The sequence below is a fragment of the Magnolia sinica genome, chromosome 2 (genome assembly GCF_029962835.1).
Source record: "Magnolia sinica isolate HGM2019 chromosome 2, MsV1, whole genome shotgun sequence".
Taxonomy (NCBI): Eukaryota; Viridiplantae; Streptophyta; class Magnoliopsida; order Magnoliales; family Magnoliaceae; genus Magnolia; species Magnolia sinica.
In genome coordinates this window covers 122057146-122083259 of record NC_080574.1, presented here as the reverse complement: position 1 = coordinate 122083259, position 26114 = coordinate 122057146, and the positions used below count along the sequence as shown (strand labels likewise).

Genomic DNA, 26114 nt, shown 5'->3' with positions numbered 1-26114 from the left:
TTGGGGCGTGACACCAACCATATGTATTTAATATATTCACCCCATCCATCCATTCAGTGAGGTCCTTCTAGGGCATGAACCAAAAAATAAGTTGCTTCCAAAGCTCTACTGGACTGCATCATAAAAAACAACGCGGAAAATATTTTATATCATTGAAATGTTGTTAGGGCCCACCATCAAGTTTATTTTTCGTCCAACTTGTTCACAAGGTCACATAGACTGAAGAGAAAATCCGTGCATTTCATGGTCAATCCCAGCGATTCCGTGTTGATTCACGGTCATTTTGAGGCATTTCACGGCCAATTCCCTTCACTTCACGGTCATTTGCATGCATTTCACGGTCAATTCGCTTCAATTCATGATCCTTCCCATGCATTTCACGGTCATCCCAAACTATTTCGTCTTGATTCGATCATTTCGAGGCATTTCACGGTCCAATTCCCTTCACTTCACGGTCATTTGCATGCATTTCACAATCAATTTGCTTCAATTCATGATCATTCCCATGCATTTCACGGTCATCCCAAGCTATTGTGTTGATTCATGGTCATTTCGAGGCATTTACATCAATTCCCTTCACTTCACGATCATTTGCATGCATTTCACGGTCAATTCGCTTCAATTCATGATAATTCTCATGCATTTCACGGTCATCCCAAACTATTCCGTGTTGATTCACGGTCATTTGCATGCATTTCACGGTCAATTCGCTTCAATTCATGATCATTCTCATGCATTTCACGGTCATCCCAAACTATTCCGTGTTGATTCACGGTCATTTCGAGCCATTTCATGATCAATTCCCTTCACTTCACGGTCATTTGCATGCATTTCATGGTCAATTCGCTTCAATTCATGATCATTCCCATGCATTTCACGGTCATCCCAAAATATTCCGTGTTGATTCACGGTCATTTCGAGGCATTTCACGGTCAATTCCCTTCACTTCACGATCATTTGCATGCATTTCACGGTCAATTCGCTTCAATTCATGATCATTCCCATGCATTTCATGGTCATCCCAAACTATTCCGTGTTGATTCACGGTCATTTTGAGGCATTTCACGGTCAATTCCCTTCATTTCACGATCATTTGCATGCATTTCACGGCCAATTCGCTAATTCATGATCATTCTCATGCATTTCACGATCATCCCAAACTATTCGTGTTGATTCACGGTCATTTTGAGGCATTTCACGGCCAATTCCATTCACTTCACGATCATTTGCATGCATTTCACGGTCAATTTGCTTGATTCATGATCATTCCCAAGCATTTCATGGTCATCCCAAACTATTCGTGTTGATTCACGGTCATTTCGAGCCATTTCATGGTCATGCCCATTCACTTCACGGTCATTTCCACGCATTTCGCGGTCAATTCCCTTCACTTCACGACCGTGAATCAACAAAGAATTGTTTGGGATGACCGTGAAATGCATGGGAATGATCATTATTTGAAGCGAATTGACCGTGAAATGCATGCAAATGACCGTGAAGTGAGGGGTATTGACCTTGAATTGACTCGAAACGACCGTGAATCAACAGAATTGTTTGGGACGACGTGAAATGCATGGGAATGATCATGGTTTAAGCGATTTGACCGCGAAATGCATGCAATCGACCGTGAAGTGAAGGGAATTGACCGCGAAATGCCTCAAACGACCGTGAATCAACACGAAATTGCTTGGGACGACCATGAAATGCATGGGAATGATCATGGTTTAGCGAATTGCGTAAAATGTATGCAATGATTGTGAATCAAGGGAATCGATCGCGAAATGCCTCGAAATGACCGTGAATCAACACGAATTGTTTGGGATGACCGTGAAATGCATGGGAATGATCATGGTTTGGCGATTTGACCGTGAAATGCATGCAACTAACCGTGAAGTGAGGGAATTGACCGCGAAATGCCTCGAAACAACCGTGAATCAACATGGAATTGTTTGGGACGACCATGAAATGCATGGGAATGATCATGAATCGCGAATTGACCATGAAATGCATGCAAATGATCGTGAAGTGAAGGGAATTGACCGCGAAATGCCTCAAACGACCGTGAATCAACACAATGTTTAGGATGACCGTGAAATGCATGAGAATAATCATGGTTTGAAGCGAATTGACCACAAAATGCATGCAACGACCGTGAAGTGAAGGAAATTGACCGCGAAATGCCTCAAAACGACCGTTGAATCAACACGGAATTGTTTGGGATGACCGTGAAATGCATGAGAATGATCATGGTTTGAAGCGATTTGACCGCGAAATGCATGCAACTGACCGTGAAGTGAAGGGAATTGACCGCGAAATGCCTCGAAACGACCGTGAATCAACACGGAATTGTTTGGGATGACCGTGAAATGCATGGGAATGATCATGGTTTGAAGGGTATTGATCGCGAAATGCATACAAATGACCGTGAAATGATGATGACAATGATGAATGGCGTTTCCTAGCAAGCATATTCATAATGAGGAAGTGCCAACCAAATTGCAGTTTCATTTATTTTTGGCCCCAAGTCAAAAGCACTGAATGCAATTGCAACTTAAGAGACTAGAAGAAGCACACTATGAACACAACTTGGATAACATGGAGTGTGTACCGACATGGGCGTGTACTAACAAGCTAACCTAAAAAAGCAAAACAAAATAAAAATGTAAAAAAATAAAAAAATAAAACACATTAGAAAAAAAACAGAAAAATTACACTTCGATATTTCGAATATAACACGATATATCGAAACTCAGTACATTTAGATATAATCGAAACCTAATCAATTAATCGTAGCGTCAGTTGTCGATTATATCGAAATCTAGTCGATATAATCGTAGTAAGTCATCCTTGCAACCGACCGATATATCGACTATTATTCGATTGATCGAAAATGGTCACACACCGTTCAGCGACAAAATGCTTTTTAAATTGTATTATCGATATAATCGAGTAGATGTCGATATATCTAGTTATCGATATATCGACTAGATTTCGATATATCGGAAATTGTCAGAAAATGTCGAAGAGTATTCGATATGTATCGAAGGTGATATGACCAATAGCTACGGATTATAACCATAGCCATAACTATAGTCTGTGCCAGTTTATGAAATTTTTATTATTATTATTTTTTATTTTTTTACATGGATAAATTTATTCTACCTGCAATTTTCTCTAATACATATTTATATAAATATGTATATATAAGCATATAAAAAAGTTCTCTCTTTTTTCATTTATTTCCGTGTTGATTCACGGTCATTTCGAGGAATTTCACGGTCAATTCCCTTCACTTCACGATCATTTACATGCATTTCATGGTCAATTCATGATCATTCCCATGCATTTCACGATCATCCCAAACTACTCCGTGTTGATTCACGGTCATTTTGAGGCATTTCACGGTCAATTCCCTTCACTTCACGATCATTTGCATGCATTTCACGGTCAATTCGCTTCAATTCATGATCATTCCCATGCATTTCACGGTCATCCCAAACTATTCCGTGTTGATTCACGGTCATTTCGAGGCATTTCACGGTCAATTTCCTTCACTTCACGGTCATTTGCATGCATTTCATGGTCAATTCGCTTCAATTCATGATCATTCCCATGCATTTCACGGTCATCCCAAACTATTCCGTATTGATTCACGGTCATTTCGAGGCATTTCACGGTCAATTCCCTTCACTTCACGGTCATTTGCATGCATTTCACGGTCAATTCGCTTCAATTCATGATCATTCCCATGCATTTCACGGTCATCCCAAACTATTCCGTGTTGATTCACGGTCATTTCGAGGCATTTCACGGTCAATTCCCTTCACTTCACGGTCATTTGCATGCATTTCACGGTCAATTCGATGCATTTCATGGTTATGCATTATATGATAATAATTATGCAATACCCACAAATCCCAGCTGATTGGGATTTGTATTAATTTTGTACCATATTTTTTGTACTCTTTTGGGATGTTTTAATTTTGTACTTTATTATTCATTGTATGAATGATACGAACTCATTTTGGATATAATTGTACTGGTTTTGTCTAACAAAGCATGGTCTTGGTCCATATAAAGTGGAAAGTGGAAACCCCTCATGTATGGTTATTATTATTTAATTTTCTGAATTTTTCTTGATTTTCTTGAATTTCACAAAGTTTTTCACATTTTGTATCGATATCAATGATCTCGATACAGTGTGTTTACAGTGAAAGGCAGTGGCTGATATCTTGCAATATTGTGGGTTAGGAGAAGTATGGAAAAAAGTGCGGTCGTTAGTGAATCAAAGGTAATTTCACTGATGGTGAAAGTAAACTTTCGAGGTTCAATGCAAAAAATATAAAAGAAAAAGGTTCCACACAACTCTATGTGTAAGAAATGCCATTCCTAAGGCCACCTTTTATGATATATCGCTGCAAAAGGTTTCCTCAAATAATTTCAAACTATCAATGTGACCATATTTCTACTCCATTTGAATAGCCCACATTTGGATTGCTCAAGTTACCTGTTTGGTCTTCTCTCTAAAATTTGGTGTATGGCGGGTGACTTCAAGCCATGTTATGTTTGCAGAAGTTGTACATTCAGTTGCAGGTTTTGCAGAATTAGCTCCTGGTAATGCAGATTTTGCAAACCAGCACAAAACTAAACCATTAGGATAAAAATATATATGGTGGCCAGAATTAGCAAGTCAAGAACCTGAATGTAGAAAAGAAAAAAAAAAACCCCGCTACTCTACCATCTACTTTAATCCAATCAAAATCAGTTGGGATAAACTCACGGGCTTACTGCAACTCAAAAAACCTCGCTGTGTGTAGAGAATAAAATCACAACTAATGGTTTAAAACAAATGATTGTGATTGATATTACATTTTCATTTAAAGACAAACAGTAGAACTACAATTTCAAATTCCTCAATTGTGTTAAGCTTATATTCTGCATCTGAAACCAATCAATTGACATGATTGACATGAGCCCAACCTTGTCCATTCCAACAAGTAATCTGAATTTCAAATGAAACTTTACATTAACAGCCAAAAGGGCATCTCATTGCTCGTGCACTCCAAATACTATTGCTAGTCGGGTTAAGGTTGTGAATATTATTGATTGTTACCACAGTCATCTCCATTAAGCCCTTGCATAAAGCCCATACCACTATCAGAAGCAAGTGTTATGTTAATACCATTGCAAGAGAGGACTTTGTTTATGAAAATCCTCCTGGTCCTTTCTTACTGCATGGATCACATAGTGGATATGGAAGCATCTTCCATATAGATTTCTTCTAAAAGAAAAGCAATCCCTAACCACCCATAAGTAAGGCCTTTCAATGATTCACTGCATTAGCAACAAGGGTGAGAGGATAATTATGTGCATGAGAGAGCTATTACCACAAACTAAAACCATACAACCATACAACAAGGGTGAGAGGATAATTACCTTTCTTACCGCATGAAGCGAAGGGGCATGACCATAAAATTCGCCGAAATGATCGTGAATCAACACGGAATAGGCGGGAATGACCGTGGTATGCATGAAAATGACCGTGAAGTGAGGCGATTGGACCGTGAAATGCGTGGAAATGACCGTGAAATGCGCCGAAAGTACCGTGAATCAACACGGAAAAGGCGGGAATGACCGTGGTATGCATGGAAATGACCGTGAAGTGAAGCGATTGGACCGTGAAATAAGCGGAAATGACCGTGAAGTGAAGGGGCATGACCGTGAAATGCACCGAAATGACCGTGAATCAACATGGAATAGGCGGGAATGACCGTGATATGCATGGAAATGACCGTGAAGTGAAGCGATTGGACCATGAAATGCACGAAAATGACCGTGAAGGGGCATGACCATGAAATGCCTCGAAATGACCGTGAATCAACACGGACTAGTTTGGGATGACCATGAAATGCATGAGAATGATCATGAATTGAGGCGAATTGACCGTGAAATGCATGCAAATGACCGTGAAGTGAAGGGAATTGACCGTGAAATGCCTCAAAATGACCGTGAATCAACACGGAATAGTTTGGGATGACCGTGAAATGCATGAGAATGATCATGAATTGAAGCGAATTGACCGTGAAATGCATGCAAATGATCGTGAAGTGAAGGGAATTGACCGTGAAATGCCTCGAAATGACCGTGAATTAACACGGAATAGTTTGGGATGACCGTGAAATGCATGGGAATGATCATGAATTGAAGTGAATTGACCGTGAAATGCATGCAAATGACCGTGAAGTGAAGGGAATAGACCGTGAAATGCCTCGAAATGACCGTGAATCAACACGGAATAGTTTGGGATGACCATGAAATGCATGGGAATGATCATGAATGACCGTGAAATGCATGGGAAATGCATACAAATGACCGGGAAGTGAAGGGAATTGACCGTGAAATGCCTCGAAATGACCGTGAATCAACACGGAATAGTTTGGGATGACCGTGAAATACATGGGAATGATCATGAATTGAAGCGAATTGACCGTGAAATGCATGCAAATGACCATGAAGTGAAGGGAATTGACCGTAAAATGCTCGTGAATCAACACAGAATAGTTTGGGATGACCATGAAATGCATGGGAATGATCATGAATTGAAGCGAATTGACCATGAAATGCATGCAAATGATCGTGAAGTGAAGGGAATTGACCGTGAAATGCCTCAAAATGACCGTGAATCAACACAGAATAGTTTGGGATGACCGTGAAGTGAAGGGAATTGATTGTGAAATGCATCGAATTGACCGTGAAATGCATGCAAATGATCGTGAAGTGAAGGGAATTGACCGTGAAATGCCTCGAAATGACCGTGAATCAACACGGAATAGTTTGGGATGACCGTGAAATGCATGAGAATGATCATGAATTGAAGCGAATTGACCGCGAAATGCATGCAAATGACCATGAAGTGAAGGGAATTGACCGTGAAATGCCTCGAAATGACCGTGAATCAACACGGAATAGTTTGGGATGACCGTGAAATGCATGGGAATGATCATGAATTGAAGCGAATTGACCGTGAAATGCATGCAAATGACCGTGAAGTGAAGGGAATTGACCGTGAAATGCCTTGAAATGACCATGAATCAACACGAAATCGCTGGGATTGACCGTGAAATGCATGGAATTGATCGTGAAGTAAATGAAATGAATGAAATTGACCGCGAAGTGATCGTGAAGTGAAGGGAATTGACCGTGAAATGCCTCGAAATGACCGTGAATCAACACGGAATAGTTTGAGATGACCGTGAAATGCATGGGAATGATCATGAATTGAAGCGAATTGACCGTGAAATGCATGCAAATGACCGTGAAGTGAAGGGAATTGACCGTGAAATGCCTCAAAATGACCGTGAATCAACACGGAGTAGTTTGGGATGACCGTGAAATGCATGGGAATGATCATGAATTGAAGCGAATTGACCGTGAAATGCATGCAAATGACCGTGAAGTGAAGGGAATTGACCGTGAAATGCCTCAAAATGACCGTGAATCAACACGGAGTAGTTTGGGATGACCGTGAAATGCATGGGAATGATCATGAATTGAAGCGAATTGACCGTGAAATGCATGCAAATGATCGTGAAGTGAAGGGAATTGATCGTGAAATGCCTCAAAATGACCGTGAATCAACACGGAATAGTTTGGGATGACCGTGAAATGCATGGGAATGATCATGAATTGAAGCGAATTGACCGTGAAATGCATGCAAATGATCGTGAAGTGAAGGGAATTGACCGTGAAATGCCTCGAAATGACCGTGAATCAACACGGAATAGTTTGGGATGACCGTAAAATGCATGGGAATGATCATGAATTGAAGCGAATTGACCGTGAAATGCATGCAAATGATCGTGAAGTGAAGGGAATTGACCGTGAAATGCCTCGAAATGACCGTGAATCAACACGGAATAGTTTGGGATGACAGTGAAATGCATGGGAATGATCATGAATTGAGGTGAATTGACCGTGAAATGCCTCGAAATGACCGTGAATCAACACGGAATAGTTTGGGATGACCGTGAAATGCATGGGAATGATCATGAATTGAAGCGAATTGACCGTGAAATGCATGCAAATGATCGTGAAGTGAAGGGAATTGACCATGAAATGCCTCGAAATGACCGTGAATCAACACGGAATAGTTTGGGATGACCGTGAAATGCATGGGAATGATCATGAATTGAAGCGAATATGTGAAATGTATGCAAATGATCGTGAAGTGAAGGGAATTGATCGTGAAATGCCTCGAAATGACCGTGAATCAACACGGAATAGTTTGGGATGACCGTGAAATGCATGAGAATGATCATGAATTGAAGCGAATTGACCGTGAAATGCATGCAAATGACCGTGAAGTGAAGGGAATTGACCGTGAAATGCATGGAAATGACCGTGAATCAAAACGGAATGATTGAATTGACCGTGAAATGCATGGAATTGATCGTGAAGTAAATGAAATGAATGAAATTGATTGCGAAGTGAATGAAATGGATTTTCGACCATCAACCTGATGGAAACTTGGAAAATAACCAGCTTGGTTGGCCAATGTAGCTTCTCCTACCCCAAAATCATATAAGGTACGTCAAGTAACTAATTTTGGTTTAGAAGATATTCTTGTTAAATGAATAAAAAATAAATGAAAAAAAGAAAGAAATTTTTTTTATATGCTTATATATACATATTTATAAATATGTATTAGAGAAAATTTTAAGTAGAATAAATTTATCCATGTAAAAAAAAAAAGAAAAAAAAAAATAAAAAAAAAAAGAAAACTAGCACAGACTGCAGTTATGGCTACGGTTATAATCCGTAGCTATTGGTCATATCACTTACTCTTCAATATGTATCGAAAATTGGAGGATTTTTTAGGCAAACTTGTTGGACAGTTCTGGACCTTTTTCGATTAATCGAAAGACCTTCGATACATATAAAAGGACATATCGAAACGGCAGGGGCTACGGCTATGGCTACGGTTATAATCCGTAGCTATAGAAAACACCGTAGCCATAAGTTCCTGGCCTATTTATTTATTATTATTTTATTTTTTTACTATTGTAATCCCCACCGCTTTTTGTGGGTCCTATTATGAGGTATGTGTTATATCCAAACCGTCCATATATTCGACGAACTCGTATTAAGGCTTGAGACGAAAAATAAGACAGATCTAGCTATCAAGTGGACCACACTGTAAAAGGCTGTGGAGGATTGAACGTCTACCATTGAAACCCTTTTAGGGGTCACAGAAGTTTTGGATCATTATGAAATTTTTTTTCCCTCTTCATCCAGGCTTTTGTGACCTCATGAATAGATTGGATGGAAAATAAATGTTATGGTGGGCCCTACAAAATTTTTAACGGTGAAAATCAATTTTCCCGTTGCTCTTTGGATATGATTTTTTTTTGATAATACTCCCAAATGATCTCAAAATATGGATGAACGTTGTGGATATAATAAATACGTAATAGTGTGGGCCCATGTAACTTTGATATCTTTTGGACCGTTCATACAACTTGGAGTTCGAGGAGTGTCGGCGCTTGTCTTTGAGCACCACCGTCCTCTTGAAGGAAAAAGCTATAACATATACTTTGCTCAAAAATGATAAAATCCAAGTCTTAGATGAGCTATAAGCACAAGATGACATCTGAGTGACTAACCAACGATTTTTAACCGTTGATTCACATAAACAATGTGTAGATGGTGTAGATCATCATATTAAAGTAATTGTAGTGATGCAATTGATAAGCTAATTATTTTGGAATATCATCAATGGATCATGTGCCCAGTAGATTAGTAATCTAACGACACAAATACAATGTATGCAACTCTTGAAAGGATTTTAGATGTAATCCAACATTTTACCTTGGATTTTAAACCCCCTCTTTAAGGGGATTTGCAACCCATTTACTTTATGGATTGATGCCAAACATATCAACCCCCCAAACCCCCTCAAACCCATGGTGCCAAACGACCCTTTATTGTGGGCCCTAAGAAGTTCTTAATCGTGGACATCACTATCCCTACTGTTTCCTGCAGTGTGGTCCACTCAAGCTTAAGGATATGCTTCAAGTTTGAATATATACCCTAAAACGAGCTTCCAAAGTGGATGGACGGCGTGGATAAGACACGTACATCCACGATGTGCCCACAGAGCTTACAAAGTACACTAGCGTGCTGAGTTACTCAACACGCAATCCGCTTCCTTTTCCCAGAGTTTTTCATGATCAGATGGAATATTTCTCAACAAATGGTGAATAAGATCTCCAATGGCCATAAGCCTCGGTAAACGAAATCGAATTGCGTACTGAGTAAACGACATTGGGCCCACCATGAATTCATGTTGTTTATCCACGCCGTCTATCCACTTTTCTATCTCATTTTAGCAGTTGAACCGAAAATTGAAACATATCGAAAGCTCGAGTGGGCCATGCCACAGGAAACAATGGGAATAATGATTTCCACCATTGAAACCTTCCGAGGACCGACAGTGACGTTTATTTGTCATCCGACCTGTTCATAATATCAAAAGGATATGGATGAAGGGAAAATACAAATATCAGCTTGACCAAAACTTTTATCACCTCAGAGAATTTTTCAACGGTAAATGTCAAATTAACACTGTTTCCTGTGGTGTGGCCCATTTGAGCGTTGTATATGATTGATTTTTATTCCATAAAATTTAAAATTAAATTATAAAATGTATGGAAGGGGTGAATAAAATAAATACATCATGGTGGGTCCCACATAGATTACTCAGTACGCTAAGGGTACTGAGTTACTCAGTACGCAATCCGCTTCCTCGGTAAACTCGTTCGCTATATTTAGCCGTTTGAGCTAAAGTTAATGCATCCCCCGTATACATATATCAAGCTTCGTTCGACCTCCGGACCTGAATAGTCTGTGCCCCGCCAACATACGTGAGGCCCACCAAGACGTACGTGATAAATCTACTCCGTCCATCAGTTTGACAAGCATGTGATATTACAGATTCCAAAAATTAGGCAGATTCAAAACTAATGTGGGCCACACGACAGCAAACAGTGAGAATAGAAACGCATATGGCCGAATCCTTTCTCGAGTCCACCATGATGTTTATATTCTATCCAAACCGTTCATACGTTATTTGTTCCCACAGATGAATTGAATATAGAAGTATCATCCTGATGCAAAACTTCTGTGGCGCCTTAAAAGTTTCCAATGGTGGCCGTTCAATCCCCACTTTTTTCCATGTCGTGGTCCACCTGATTTTCAGATGCAAATAAATTTTGTAATTCTGTCCTTTTGTGAGCTTGCTAAGAGGATTGATGGAGTGGATTACTCATAGACATTGTGGTATGCCCCACACAGCTTCCGCCTACAGGAACTTCAAGTTGACAGGGCAGAGGCAATTCACGTCCACGACCGCCAGATTATCATCAAACAACTACCAAGAGATTTTTTAAAACAACTCCGGACGAGGTGTTGCCTGGGTAGCATGTTAGTCGTTTTTCCCTGACCTTAGGGCCCACCCTGACGTATATATTATATATCCACGCCGTTCATCAGTTTTTGCAGCTGATTTTAATGCATGGTCCTAAAATTGAAGCTGATCAAAATCTCAAGTGGACCATATCAAAGGAAACAATGTTCATTGAAAGCCCACCATTAAAAACTTCCAAGGCCCACCGTCACGTTTATTTTCCATCCAACCCGTTGATTAGATCATGTATACCTGGATGAAGGGAAAACACAAATATCAGCTTGATCCAAAACTTTTGTGGCTCAATAAGTTTTTAATGGTTGACATTCAATCCATACTGTGTGGTCCACTTGAGATTTGGATATGCTTGATTTTTGGACCATGCCCTGAAAGTGAGCTAGAAAAACTGATGAACGGCGTTGATATATAACAAATGCATCAAGGTGGGCCCCACAGTCAGGAAAACACCCTCTAAGTTGCTAAGGGTGACAACCAATCTGCTTCCCACCCTAGAGGAAATGGACGGAACGGTCATCCCAGACACAAGATCAGACCGTCGAAGAACCCATTCCTTGTAATTTCCGGAAACGGACTGTGTAGGGAGCAATCACCACGCTATGGCTTGTTGAGTAATCTCTGTGGGGCCCACCGTAATGTATATGTTTTATCCACACGGTCCATCCGTTTTCCCAGATCATTATATGGTATTGGTCCAAAATTGAAGCACATCCGTATCTCAAATGGACCACACCACAGGAAACGGTAGGGATTAACACTTATTGTTGAAAACTTCTTAGGGCCACAGAAGTATCGGATCAAGCTGATATTTGTGTTGTCCTTTAATTTATGTTTACGTGACCTTATCAACAGGTTGGATGACAAATAAACATTATGGTGAGCCCTTTGAAGGTTTCAACGGTGGATGTCACTATCCCCACTTTTTTCTATGATGTAGTCCACTTGAGCTTTGGATATGATTCAATTTTAGGATTACTCTCTAAAATGAGCTGGAAAAACGGATGAACGGCGTGGATAATGACACATATATCAAGGTGGCCCCACGGAGTTTACTCTCCACGCTATAGCGCGGTGAGTTACTCAATACACAATCCACGTCGGTAATTTCCAACGTGAGGAGCTAGGAAGCAACGATTTCATCGGAGACATCAATGCAACTTCTCTCAAACACTTCACAGACAGCCAACACTTCTTGGTTTTGATTTTTTTAAATCCTTCGTTCTTTCAGTTTGGGCAGTCACGAGGAATCACAGAATTCGGAAGAAACGTGAGCGGAAGAGATGGGGAGCGAGACATTGTTGTCGGGCGAGAGCGTGATCGTGGTCATGGATGCTAACCGGAGCCGTGGGAATGTTTCGGCTCTCAAATGGGCTCTGAACAACGTCGTTCGTCCCAAGGACACGGTCGTCGTGCTCGGGATTCTCTGCGAGTGTGGAAAGAAGAGCTCGTGCTTTCCCTTCTACATGGGCATCGGCATTTCCACCATTTGTAAGCTTGATTTTTCATGGCGTCCTCTTTTTTTTTTTTTGCCCTTCTCATTTTCATGGATGCCGCCAGCCTTCCATTTGAATTCTTGGCCGTTGCTAAAAACGCGGATTCACTACGAAAGCCTTTCTCAGGAACTTACTGCGAGGGGAAGTTAGGTGGGGCCCACCGTGATGCTTGTGAGAAGTCCACCCGTCCATCCGTTTTGCCAGATCATGTTAGGACTTCCTGCGAGGGGAATTTAGGTGGGACCCACCATGGTGCTTGTGAGAAGTCCACCCCATCCATCCGTTTTGTCAGATCATTTTAGGACATGGACTAAAAAATGAGGCAGATCCAAAATTCAAGTGGGCCGCGTGACGGGAAACAGTGAATTACTCAAACACACTACACTGTCTCTACCAACTCATCTAAGCACGAACAGCCCAACAGCTTACCGTCACAAAAAAGTTTCTGCAAAAGGCATTTGCAGATAATCAGTGCTGTGGGCCCCACAATGATGTATGTATTTTATCCATGCCATCCATCCATTTTGCCGGCTCATTTTAGGAGATATGCCAAAAATGAGGCAGATCCAAATCTCAGGTTACTACACCACAGGTAACAATGTTGATTGAACGCCTAACATTAAAAACTTCTTGGGGCCACAAAAGTTTTGAATCGAGCTGATATTTGTGTTTTCCCTTCCTCAAGGTCCGTTTGACATAATCATCAAGTTGGGTGGCAAATAAATATTGCAATAGGCCCTAGGGAGTTTTTAACAGTGGTTGTTCAATCACCTCTGTTTTGTGAGATCATGTTAGGACATGGACCCAAAAATGAGGCAGATCCAAAATTCAAGTGGGCCACACAACAAAAAACAGTGAGATTGAATGTCCACCGATGAAACATTTGCGAGGCCACAAAAGTTTTGAATCAAGCTAATATTTTTGTGTTTTCGATTCATCCAAGTAAGAATGAGCTTATGAACGGTATGAATGCCGTATAAACATCATGGTGGACCTAAGGAGGTTTCAACTGTTGGCATTTCCTTTCCCACTTTTTTCCTATCTTGCAGTCCACTAGTTTCCCTATGAAAGGCTTTTGTAGGCTATCGTTTGTTGCTAAAAAGGTTAGGTCAACCCGACCAGAACCCGACTCATTACCAGAGGAGTAAGTGGGACTCGGATTTAGTAGTGATCCCTCTAGTATCAAGGTTGGTGCCTATCAGTGTTGTGGGCCCCACAATGATGTATGTATTTTATCCATGCTGTCCATCCATTTTTCTGGCTCATTTTAGGGGATTAGCCTAAAAATGAGGAAGATCCAAGTCTCATGTGGGCTACACCACAAGTAACATTGTTGATTGAATGCCCACCATTAAAAACTTCTTGGGGCCACAAAAGTTTTGGATCAAGCTAATATTTGTGTTTTCCCTTTGTCAAGGTCTTTGTGACCTAACCAACAAGTTGGATGGCAAATAAACATTGCATTAGGCCGTAGTAAGTTTTTAACAATGGTCATTCAATCACCCCTGTTTCATGTGGTGGAGTCCACCTAAGATATGGAACTGCCTCATTTTTGTGCTTATGCCCTACAACGAGTTGGGAAAAATGGACGCACGGACGAAACACATACATCATAGTGGGGCTCACAACACCGACTAGTATTGAAGGCACTATGGAATCTGAGTCAGAGTAAGGCATATAGGTTGATCCCATTAGCTAAGTGTTAGACACGCCACGTGGGGCCCACTTTGTACTACCAGTAGTGGGCATACTTCCTCATGACTTGCTTAGTAAGTGGCGGGGGACCCGAGCCCGGACTGATCTATAGAAGAGTCCAAAAAATTTGGACTTTCTAATTGCTCTTAGAAAAGGTAGATATTCTTGTATGGGTGTTCTGTTTGTTTTATCTTCTTTTGCTTACTCTTTTTTCTCCCTCTCATTTCCTAAATCATTTTAGGAAGCCTTTATCTTATGTAGGTTGGAAGAAAGCTATGGAGGAGATAACTATTGTTCATTATAATAATACTACTATTCTTTGTAATAACAATACTTGTGAGTTGATTGATTTGCCATTTGAAAAATGCTGATACATGATTTTCAAAATCATGGTTGGGTGTCGATGGGCCTATACTGTATCACATGGATGGCATGATTGATGCAACTACATAATGTGGGCCCATAACCCATAGGTCTTGGGACCCTAACTTGGTCCAATACCATATACAATATGATTTTAGGGTTTGTTTGTTTCGCAAATTACCTCGGTGATGTAAAGGAAATGTGTCATAATTACAATTTTATCATCACTAAATCAACACATAGGAATTGTCGGTCAAATGCAAATGTATTCAAGAGATATGTAAATGAATTTGCAATGATTGAGCTTTTTTGTGGCATTACCGTGAAAATCTCGAATCCAAACAGTGACACCAATGTATTTTGGTGATGATTTGGCATTAAAGTAATGAGAAAATGCGATCATTACGATTTTACCACTGGTAAACCAAACGTCAATAGTCAAATGAAAATGTTATCGGAGATAAATAAACTTGTAATAATTGCATATTTCCTCTACATTACCCAAGTCTGTTTGTTTCACCAATTACCATGGTAATGTAAAGGAAATGTGTCATCATTACGATTTTCCATTGCCAAATCAAGTGCGAAAATCGTTAGTCAAGTGTAGATATATTAAGGAGAGAGAGAAATTTGTAATCATTGCATTTTTCATGCCATTACCATGGAAATCTTGAATGCAAATAGCAACAACAGTGTATGTTGGTGATGATTTGACTTTGAAGTAATGTAAAAAAATACCATTATTACAATTTTACTGATGATAAATCAAACATGGGAATATATAGTGAAATGCAGATGTTGTCAGGAGAAAGTAATTTATAATCATTGCACATTTCCTTTAAATTACCATGGTAATTCCTGAAACAACAGGCCACATAGGATGTTGGCGTAAAGGAGGAAAGAGGGAAGAAGTGAGAGAATGTAAAAAGGAGAGAAAGGGTAAAAACTGAATCCCTCATGCCCTTATTTATGTTTATGTACTAAGATGTCTTAATTACATGAAAAATGACTAAAATATGCCTTCCTCGATCTTGCACATAAAATATGGCTGCCTCATTGATCAAGATTACCAAACCATGGGCCCTACATATCAAAATCGGGGAACTCACGCCATGCAAAGTCGTGGGCCATGTATTGCATAATCATGCTTAAAATATTTTTAACTTGTTCATTACGTCTTCCACAGTGGAAAGGTTAGAGTTTTCAACACAAGGTGACATGACGCCGAGGGTGCTCGAAGAAGAGATTATAAAGAAGAGAGAAGAATATCAACATGCTCTTCAGCCGTTCTACCGACAATGCAAGAGGAGCGAGGTAGTTGGCATCCTTCTCTCGTTTCAATAGTGCAAATGCTCGCCACTTGTGCATTTGTAATTCTATATCGAACGTTTCTTTCAGGTGAAGTTGGAAGTGAAGCTCGCTGCAGGATTTCCTCCAAGGATGATCACTGTTGAAGAAGCACGAAATGCGAATACTCGTTGGATTGTATTAGACAGGTGATCTTTGTTAACTCTTAATATTCTAATCTTGGAGTGGTCCAGCCTAGCTTGATATATGGCTCTCCCACTAGCTAAAGATCTGGGCCATGCCCAGTAGCAAGTTGGAGGAGTTGAAAATTCAAGTAACGACCTTATTAGACCTTTCACATGGACAAAGGCCGGGATGGCCCTGTCTATCTGGAAGTGGACCGCAATTCGGCTGGCCCATCCCAGTTGCCACTTACAGTAACCCTTTTTTGGGCTTAATATGCCATTTTGGCCTTTGGTTGTTTACTTGTAATCTACATAAGAAAATGAAATGTTTTGGTCGTGTTTGGATGCGAAATTGAACTGAATAGCAATTCATTTGTTCACTACAGTTGAAATGACCAAGTTGCAATTTGCTTCCTTCTCAATTGTATCTGAGGATGAGCCTCTAAATTGCAATCTGTCTCACTTTTCATGTAGAAATTGAGAGGAATGTGAACTGCGGTTCGACCACTCTTCCTCTAAATTGCAATCTATATCGCTTTTCATGTAGAATTTGAGTATTAAATAATGTCACTAGACTCACTACAATATATCCATGTCCTGTTGTTTAAGTTAACTGATTGCGATTGAATTTGTTCATGCATCCAAACGCAGCCCGCTTCGTGATGTAGAGCGGGTCGCGGACAGTTTCATGGCCAAGATGGATCAGAAAAGGCCCGGTCGACGACAGAAGTAATCCGGACCATCGGACCTTAAATCAGGCGTATCTCGCAATCCGGAATGAGTTAGCTGACGTAAAATATATGATTTTGGGGTAGAACGAGCTACTTTAGCCAACCAACCCAGCTACGCCGGGTTGCGCAGCCCGGAATTGCGAAAAACCCCTTGATTGTCGGTCGTTTCCCTGTTTTATTTTCGTTTTTACTATAAATAGTAAGTTTTAGTTTGATTATAACTCTTCATCCGTCGGGCTTTAGGAGTTGCGCCCAACATGGAAAGAGCTTAGAATAATTAGGAGAACGGTTTGGTGAAGCCAAATAGGACACTTACTATTTTTGGCCGAAAACCTTGCGTACTAGTAGACATCACGACCGTCTATAAATAGTAAGTTTACTATTTATAGTAAGTCGCGGATTCTAGGAGTTTGAGTTGTAGTTTGATTCTAATTTCTTTCCCATTGCTTGGTACCCTTATTTAAAGGGTTGTGAACTCGTTTTTATTCATTCATCAATCAATTTCGATTTTATTAGAATTTATTTCTATTTTCTGCTCTCTTTCCTCGTGGATTCGAGAAGTCTCTGTGAGGAGTCCAGAGAAGTTCCGTGGATTCGGAATAGTTATCCTCTTGAGGAAGACGGTGCTCGACCTCACGTCCTCCCCTGCGTCACTTCGCTGATGGGGTATGTGGATTTTTTTATTCTGACTGGTTGGAGCCATGCTTCAGTAGTCCAAATCATTGGTCTGTTGTGTTGAAACATTGATAGACCCCTTGATTCGATATGTGGCCTAAAAATAAACAGTTAATGAGAGAAAAAACCAACAGTCCACATTCAACTGAAAATGATCTGGTCTCTATGACTTGACAGACCAATGGTGTGAATTGCCAGCCATGTCCTCATTGATCATAACTGAAATTCACCATACTGTTTGAGATTTATTATTTTTATTATTATTATTATTATTATTTGTTTTTTTTTTTTGTTTTTTTTTTGTTTTTTTTTCATATGATTAAAAGCCATTGCTTTGATTTTCAGTCCCTTGAAGAAAGACAGAGTCTTTATATTCAGCCAGGTAAGCTGCAACATTGCTGTGATGAAAGGCTGCAATGTAGCAACCATAATGCCATCGCTAGCTGCTGAGTGCAACAATCGAAGGCCCATGAACATCGACGCAACTACTTCATTCACTCAGCCCGAGAAATCACACCCCGAAGATCTTAATCCTCTCCAAGAAGAAAATGATCCCGGATCGCCCCTTTCTACTCCTTGTTGGCTCCCGCTCTCATGGCAGCCTGGTTTCCCCCGATGTTTCACTCTTGCTGATCTTGAAACCATAACAAACAGCTTTGCTGATGAGAATGTTGCTTATAAAGATGAGAAGTTGCAAGTCTATGAAGGTGTCCTTCTTGAGACTCCTGTTCTTGTCAAGCGCTTTGCTGAAGGCAATGATCGGTTCTGGTCTGAGTTCAAAGTACTAAGTGCGGTCCGTCATCGCAACATTCTCAACCTTGTGGGGTACTGCTGCACGGCTTCTACGATGTATCTCCTGCATGACTATCCATGCAATGGTTCTCTGGATGGACACCTTCATGGTAAGTATGAACTTGCTGAATAAGAGTTCTGTTAATCTATAAATGATCTACTGCTAATGCACTATAATGTGGGGCCTACCTTCAGTGGTCTGGATTGTTCATTCAAAGGCTTGTTGCGGGTTGGCCATGCTCCAAAAGACTCCTTCACTGGAGAATCTTGGTCATTTGGATGCCTGTAAATGGTTTTGTAGTACACGATTTATTAGTGTAAATCATTTACAGCTTGTCCTGTTTGGCTGTAAACTGCAAATGATTTACAGTTAAATGATTAGTTAAACAATTGTCTGTGTTTGGATAGCTTGTAAATTGTTTAAGTCCTATAAATGGAGAACCAATCTTGAAAAATACAGTCATTAGGCTGTAAATGAAATCACTGCTTTTTTCCTGTAAATCAAATGGGGCCGAAAGCTGTAAAAATCATTTATAGCCTGTAAATGATTTACGGGCATTTTTCAGCATCCAAACACAGACTGTAAACCATTTACAGTTAGCCTCATTTACAGGCATCCAAACAACCCCCTAGGCTCCTTTGGAGGAGGCTTTTGGGGGCATGGTCAATCCACTTACTTGACATGCTACACTGTCAAAATCAAAGGATGGCTAATGATCTGACTCAGCACAGTTCTCCCCCGCCTAATGAACGGATGGATTGGCCTGATTTTTGAGACAGGTGATCTATACGGTGGGGTTGGTCATTATATGGATTACTTGTCCTACACAAGCGGCATTTTGGCAGGAAAGATGAGAGTTCCAAAGTAATAGGGGCACAACACTTGTTTCATGGTGAAATTGTTGCAGGCATCGATTCAATGGCTAAGAAACTATCATGGAAAGTGAGGTGGGAAATTGCGCTAGCGATCGGTGGTTGCCTACGCTATCTTCATGAGGAGTGTGCTGAAGGGCCTTTCGTGCATCTTGGTGTCCGCTCATCTAACATTGTTTTATCGCATAACCGGTCTGCACTGGTACGTCGATGACTGTTCTTCCATTTTGGAGCTACACATGAGGCCAGAAACTGAATTATGACCATGATCATGTCTTCAAATGTTTCAGCTTACTGGATTTAACTCTGCTAGGCAGATTGGCGACAGTACCACATCTGGTGGAAGTTTGCCTGTTGATGGACACTTCGAGTAAGGAAATCTCTTCGTCTTTAATTTGCTAGGTAATCTATGTTTGGATGCACTATTGAATTGAATTGCAATAGATAGTTCGATCTGGTTGATATAATAGAAATTGTGAATACCGTTCTTTTGCAATTCCCAATCAACTTTCAACTGCGAAGTTGTCAAATACTATTTTAACAAAATTGTGCATCCAAACGCTACTATAGTATTCATATTTCCTATTTAGGGAGGGATGGGGATCGCCTGTGCCCGGGGCACATGAAGTTTCTGTAGTCGGAAGTTGTTTGGGGCCCACAGAGATGCCTGTCACAAATCCACTCCGTCCATCAGTTTTGCAAGACAACATTAGGATAGGAATGTGAAAATTAGGCAGATCTAAAACTTATTTGGGCCGCACTGCATGAAACAGCAAGGATAGAACGGTCACCATTGGACACTTTGTGGGGGCGACAAAAGTTTTGTATCAGGATGATTATCTGAGTGGTAGTAACCCAATGAATGGTTTGGACAGCATATAAACATCATGATCAGCTCTAGGAAGGTTTCAATGGTGGATGTTGCTGTTCCCACTGTTTCACATGGTGTGGCCCACATGAGTTTTGGATCTGCATGATTTTTAGATTCTAATCCTATTGTGATCCTGAAAAAGCTGATGGATGGAGTGGATTTGTGACGGCATCTGTGGGCCCCACACAGGTTCCGACTACAGGAACACACACCTGTGATGCAGCATGATTTTTGCTTGACAAGTTATGGTGTGAATTCCCATGTGGGGCCCGGTGGGCAACCCTTGATTCAGGAGGAAGCCCTTATTTCAATGGCTGTGTTAATAGGGAGTGTTGTCAAAATTTAGTATATTCCATTTTAAGTGGGGCCATTAATGGGCCAGGCTGGCTTGTTGACATTTTGGGCATGACGCACTTTGGGTGGGCCAGGGCCTCGCCTGACATTTAGCGGTGTAGTAATTGGGATGGTCTTAAGCTAGTAGGGCTATCAACTGGTCCGTTTTGGGTCAGGTCCTATAGTACTTGTACTCGGACTAACCTGGGTTCGAGCTGTGCTGGGTTTGGGCTTGGGTCAGGTCCTATTGTACTTGTACTCGGGCTAACCTGGGTTCGAGCCGTGTGGGGTTTGAGCTTCTTGAAGTTATGGACCCGAACCCGATCCGATCTGGATACCTGTTAGATACCCATTGGGTCTTTAGATCTAGATTTCGAGTTGTTTTCTAGAAAAATAAGAGCATTTACATGGTTGGGCCCACTCGATGGATGTATTAGATTGTACACGCATGTCACTTTGACACATGCATGATGCGTAAAATGGCTCGCTCGCATGTGTTTGACTTAGGAAACCTAATTTCTTTGGTAGAATAATCAAAACACACACACACACACACATACAATTTTACCATTAAAAACTTGCAAGACCTGATCCAGGTGTGACCAAATCTGGCTAAACCAAAAGGTGAGACCCAAACCTAACCCAATTTATTCACTGGTCTTGTAAATGGGACCTGGACCCATTAAATCTAGATCAGTTCGGACACCCATTTGCAGCCCTAGCTCAAGCTAGGTCTAAGAGCCAGTCAGCCTGGGTCAGTGCATTTAGGATTTCAAAGGCATTTTTGTCAATTATCACACACAGCCCAGATCTTACACAGAAGGCTTGGGCTGGACTGGCTCGGGTTGTACTTGGACAGACCTCGGACCGACCTGTTTTACAGCGATGGAACCGGATGTTTACTATCCTATGCAATTGTGCATCCAAACACACCCTTAGTCTTAAAACATGATTGATCTTGTTTGCATTTTGTTGTGTTTATCGATGGTTGAAGAGATGGTAATCTGGCGGGAGATGAGCTCCTTTCAATCGATGTACATGCATACGGATTGTTACTTTTGGAACTTATAACTGGACAGCAACTCACCAGTCGTGAATCTCGTGGAGTTGGTCAGGTATTGGTAGATTGGGTAGGTGAGCGTGTATGCAAGATCATGGCCGTTCATCTGTGATGTATTATGGGTTTTATCCACACTGTCGATCTATTTTTCCATATCATTTTAGGGTACAAGCCAAAAAATGAGGTAGATCCAAGGATCAAGTGGATCACACCACATGAAGCAGCGGTGATAATGACACCTACCGTTGAAACCTTCCTAGGTCTATAGTGATGGTTAATTGCCATCCAACCTGTTCATAAGGTCACATAGACATGGATGAAGGGCAATTTCATGGTGGGGTCCACATAGCGAATGGCCCGAATCCTGCATACGAGTATACTTTCCAGGGTTTCATAAAATTTTTTATTTTTATTTTTATTTTTATTTTTGAAATTGAGTGGCATTTGATTTGCTAAAACAGGCATTGACCCTCTTGGAGAATGGATCTCATGACCAGCTGAGGGATCGGAGGTTGGTTGATTCAGCTGACGAGGTTCTATGCATGGCGTCAGCTGCATTGCTATGTCTAAGGAAGTGTTCCTCTCCTCGGCCTTCTATAAGTGAGGTAATTATGTTATGAGAATTGCACAAGATTTATTATTTTTAGTACTTTTTTAGATATTCATCTATAGTCATAATATTTTTATTTTGATTTTTAGAGAGTTTTACTGCAAAATTCCTGAGGAATCTATATTTTACCAAATAATGCATCAATGGTTAATAATTACGTGGGTGCTTTTTATGGGATGAAATTATAAGAACGCCCTTGTTAATTTTTTTTTTCTTTAAAAATAGTGAAACTCAAGACTTAATGGGCCCACATGGCATGTGCCTCATTTTCAATCCGTCCGACTAATAATAATGTTGGTGTGCTTTGTTGGGGTTGGATGTTTTACCCATGCCATGTGGGCCCTTCAACTTTCCATTTTCACTTTATTGTAAAAAAGAAAAAGCAAAGGAGGGTAGTAATGTGATTTCCCCTCTTAAAAAATCATTGCTTGGGAATATTGCTCCAGGAGTCACTATTTGGTAAAATCCAATTCCTTTAGGACTTTTTCCGTAGAAATCCATTATTTTTAAAACTCTTAATAGAAAAATATTATTTTTATTTTAAATAAAATTAAGTGCTTAACTTTTTTTTAGTTTTTAATTAAAATATTAATATGATATCCAACTATTCAGCTAAGTCAGATACCGTGTAGCTTACAAGGGAATGGCACATGCAAAAATTATGGAGAGAGGAAATAGAGAAATTATATAGAGATATTTTCCGAGTAAAAAAGGAGAGAAAACAAAGGAAAGGATGCCACTACATTCACTAGTGCAGAGAGAGAAAGAGGGTCGTCAATTGTGGGTGACCCATCCCAACTTTTACAGTCAGCCCCCTCAAGCTTTAGATCCATCTCTTGTTTGGGCTTATATGAGGCGGTGCAACAAACGGCTGGATATTACATAATCATTACGGTTGGCCTCATGCAGCCTTTGTTGGAGGGCCTTCCTAAAAGGATTGTTGCATGCACTACATGCAACTGGAGAGCGGACGGGCTACTCATGCAGAAAAAGGAGGGTGGGAGGAGTGGGTTGTCGAGAAAAAGATTCCTACTCGACCACACACAACAATATCAGAATAAAAAGAAAGTGGGAAGAAGATGTAAACCAAAAGATAAATTTACTTGGTTCCCTTTCTGTACATTCATAGATTCACACCAATCCACCTTCCGTAAAGGGGGGCAAAATAAAAAAATAAAAAAAAAATCGAAGAAGCAACTCTCAATACAATGACAACTCTCTCTCTCTCTCACGACAAAATGTATATTACCTCAAATGTACTAGGGTTTATATAAAACTTTATGTGAAATTAAGAAATTGTCCTTTGAGCCCATAGAAGTGCTGGCTGGATGAACAATACACCTATGATGATTAGGCTTCATAGATCCTAACATAGGTGAAATCCAAGCTATTCCTTGACATGGCTAAAATCCAAGCCATCAATTTATAAGAATTTTCAAATTTCATGATATCTATTGTCTATATTGAAAATCTCATTTAATATTCCATAAAATCTCCTTGCTCCTTATATATAGCAGAGACATTCAGCTGTTTTTGGTAATGTTCATATGTATATCTGTAATTTAATATCCAACCTATTAGATCTGTTTACAACCACCTTAACTGTACTTGGTGGCCCTTGCCCTGAAGGCCTTCTTTATTAAACGGCAAGAAAATGTCTCAGACCTCAACTTGATGTGTGGGGTCCAGACCAAATCATCTCTTACTAAAAATACTGCTATCTTGAATATTGTGGAAAAAGCTCACAAGATGTTTTATAGGTGTTGACTGTGGTTCGAGGGGATCGATTTGCGGCAGGTCTAAATGGTGAATTCATTTGATGGCATTAGTTAAGACGGTTCAGATCTGAATTCCGACCCGACTAGAAAGACACTTTGACAGAGCTCAGTTGTGAGATTTTATGTCAGTAGTCTTCTTCTATTTTTTTTGGGGGGGGATTTTTATAAAATAATACCTACTTACTCAGAATTCTCATTCCACTGCCTTTTTTAATGGTGCGCATTCAATCACTGCTATTTCCTGTCATGTGGTTCACCCGAGATTTGCATCTGCCCCATTTCTGGGCTCATGCTCTAAACTGAGCTGGAAAAATGGATGAACGGTGTGGATGAAGCACATATATTATGATGGGGCCCACAGCTGAGGGGTCAATCCGAGTCCCATCAGGAGGATCCGATAGTATAAATACCCTGCACTAGGGAATAGGATGGCCCACCGTCCGCACAATCATGCACTGTGTTTGTTGAATGTGACTGTTGTAAATTCCTTTTAACCTATCATTTCTTTTCTAGAAGATGCATGATGAGCAGATCACCTGAGTATTGGGCTAGGGAATTAACACAATGGGCCATATATAATGAGTGGTTTGGATTTTTCTTAGATGTTCTAGATCTCTTCACGTGTAATTAACCATAATCTTGAAAAAAAAAAGTACTTCCCTCTGTTTAGTGATAAAATGATGTGGTGAGCGTGTCATAAAATGATATAGGACCATTAGCGGGCCAGGTTAGGGCCGGGCCAAGAAAGCCCAGTCCACATTGTTAATCCAGCCCGGGCCCGTGATGGGCCAAAAGAGTCTAGCCCGTGCTTCGCCTTTATATGTTTGTGCTGGGCCCCAGCCAGAGCCCGAAGTAGAGAGATGGAGGAGCTCCTATTTCATGGCATGGAAAAACGGATGGAGGATGAACAGAGCAGAAAGGTAGAAAAGGAACCTTTTCCAGTTGGGGGTTGCTGGCAGGCAGGGCTGTCAACGGGCCGCGCCTGGTGTAGGTCTTGGCCTGGATTTTGAACTAGTTCGGGCTGGACCGTTGGGCAGGGCTTATTCAAAATTGTAAATTTTCAGGCCCGATGCTAGCCCATTGACACCTTTACTGGTAGGGGACATTATAAGTTTCTATATTACAAAATTTCCCTTGAAATTTAATAAGCCGGACTGACGGGCACGGTCCATATCTGGCCTGACTCAAAAATGGGCTTGAATATTAAGACCGGGCGTGATCATCGGGCCGTACCCCAGCCCAAGTCCAGTCCTAGGCCAGCCATGTGCAAAAGCCTGACGGCCAAACAGGCCTATTGACAGCTCTAGGTAAGTGTAAGGAACCTCCACTAACATAGTTGCATTGCATCGTCCATTTGAACCGTCAATTAGGTCCAGACCACTCTTATCCTGCTAATGTATAAAAATCAGCGCAACAAGAAGCTGAACTGTCCTCTTAAGGGAAGCGGATTGGCTGGTGTACCACACACCAGCTATATAGCTGGTGTAGATACGTTTCGTGCGAAGACGAGCTCCGAGTTTGTACCAACGGTTCAAAGGATATCAAAGTTACATGAGCCCCACAATGGTGTATTTATTATATCCACACTGTTCATCAATTTTTCCAGATCATTTTAGAGCATTAGCCAAAAAATGAATCATATCCAAAGCTCAAAAGGACCACACCAAAAATAGCAGATGGGATAATGATTTTCACTGTTAAAAATTTCGGAGGGCCCATCATAACGTTTATTTTCCATTTAACCTGTTCATAAGGTCACAAATACCTGCATGAATAGGAAAAACAAATTTCATGTTGATCCAAGCATTAGGACGAGCTCGCCAAATGGATGGATAGTTTGGATATAACAAATACCTGAGGATGGGACCACAGAACTTGCTGACGTC

The 26114-nt window shown here is 40.7% G+C and overlaps 1 protein-coding gene across 1 annotated transcript; it reads left to right on the top strand.

The window, feature by feature from the left end:
- The first annotated feature begins 12653 nt into the window (after positions 1-12653).
- Positions 12654-24343, top strand: LOC131230335 (probable serine/threonine-protein kinase PBL28). The gene is made up of 9 exons (XM_058226208.1): positions 12654-12970; positions 16220-16347; positions 16432-16529; positions 18257-18813; positions 19612-19778; positions 19867-19946; positions 21775-21895; positions 22302-22445; positions 24211-24343. Exons 1-9 carry the CDS (start codon positions 12763-12765, stop codon positions 24268-24270), a joined length of 1563 nt encoding a protein of 520 aa, XP_058082191.1. The 5' UTR covers positions 12654-12762; the 3' UTR covers positions 24271-24343.
- Positions 24344-26114: the final 1771 nt, after the last annotated feature.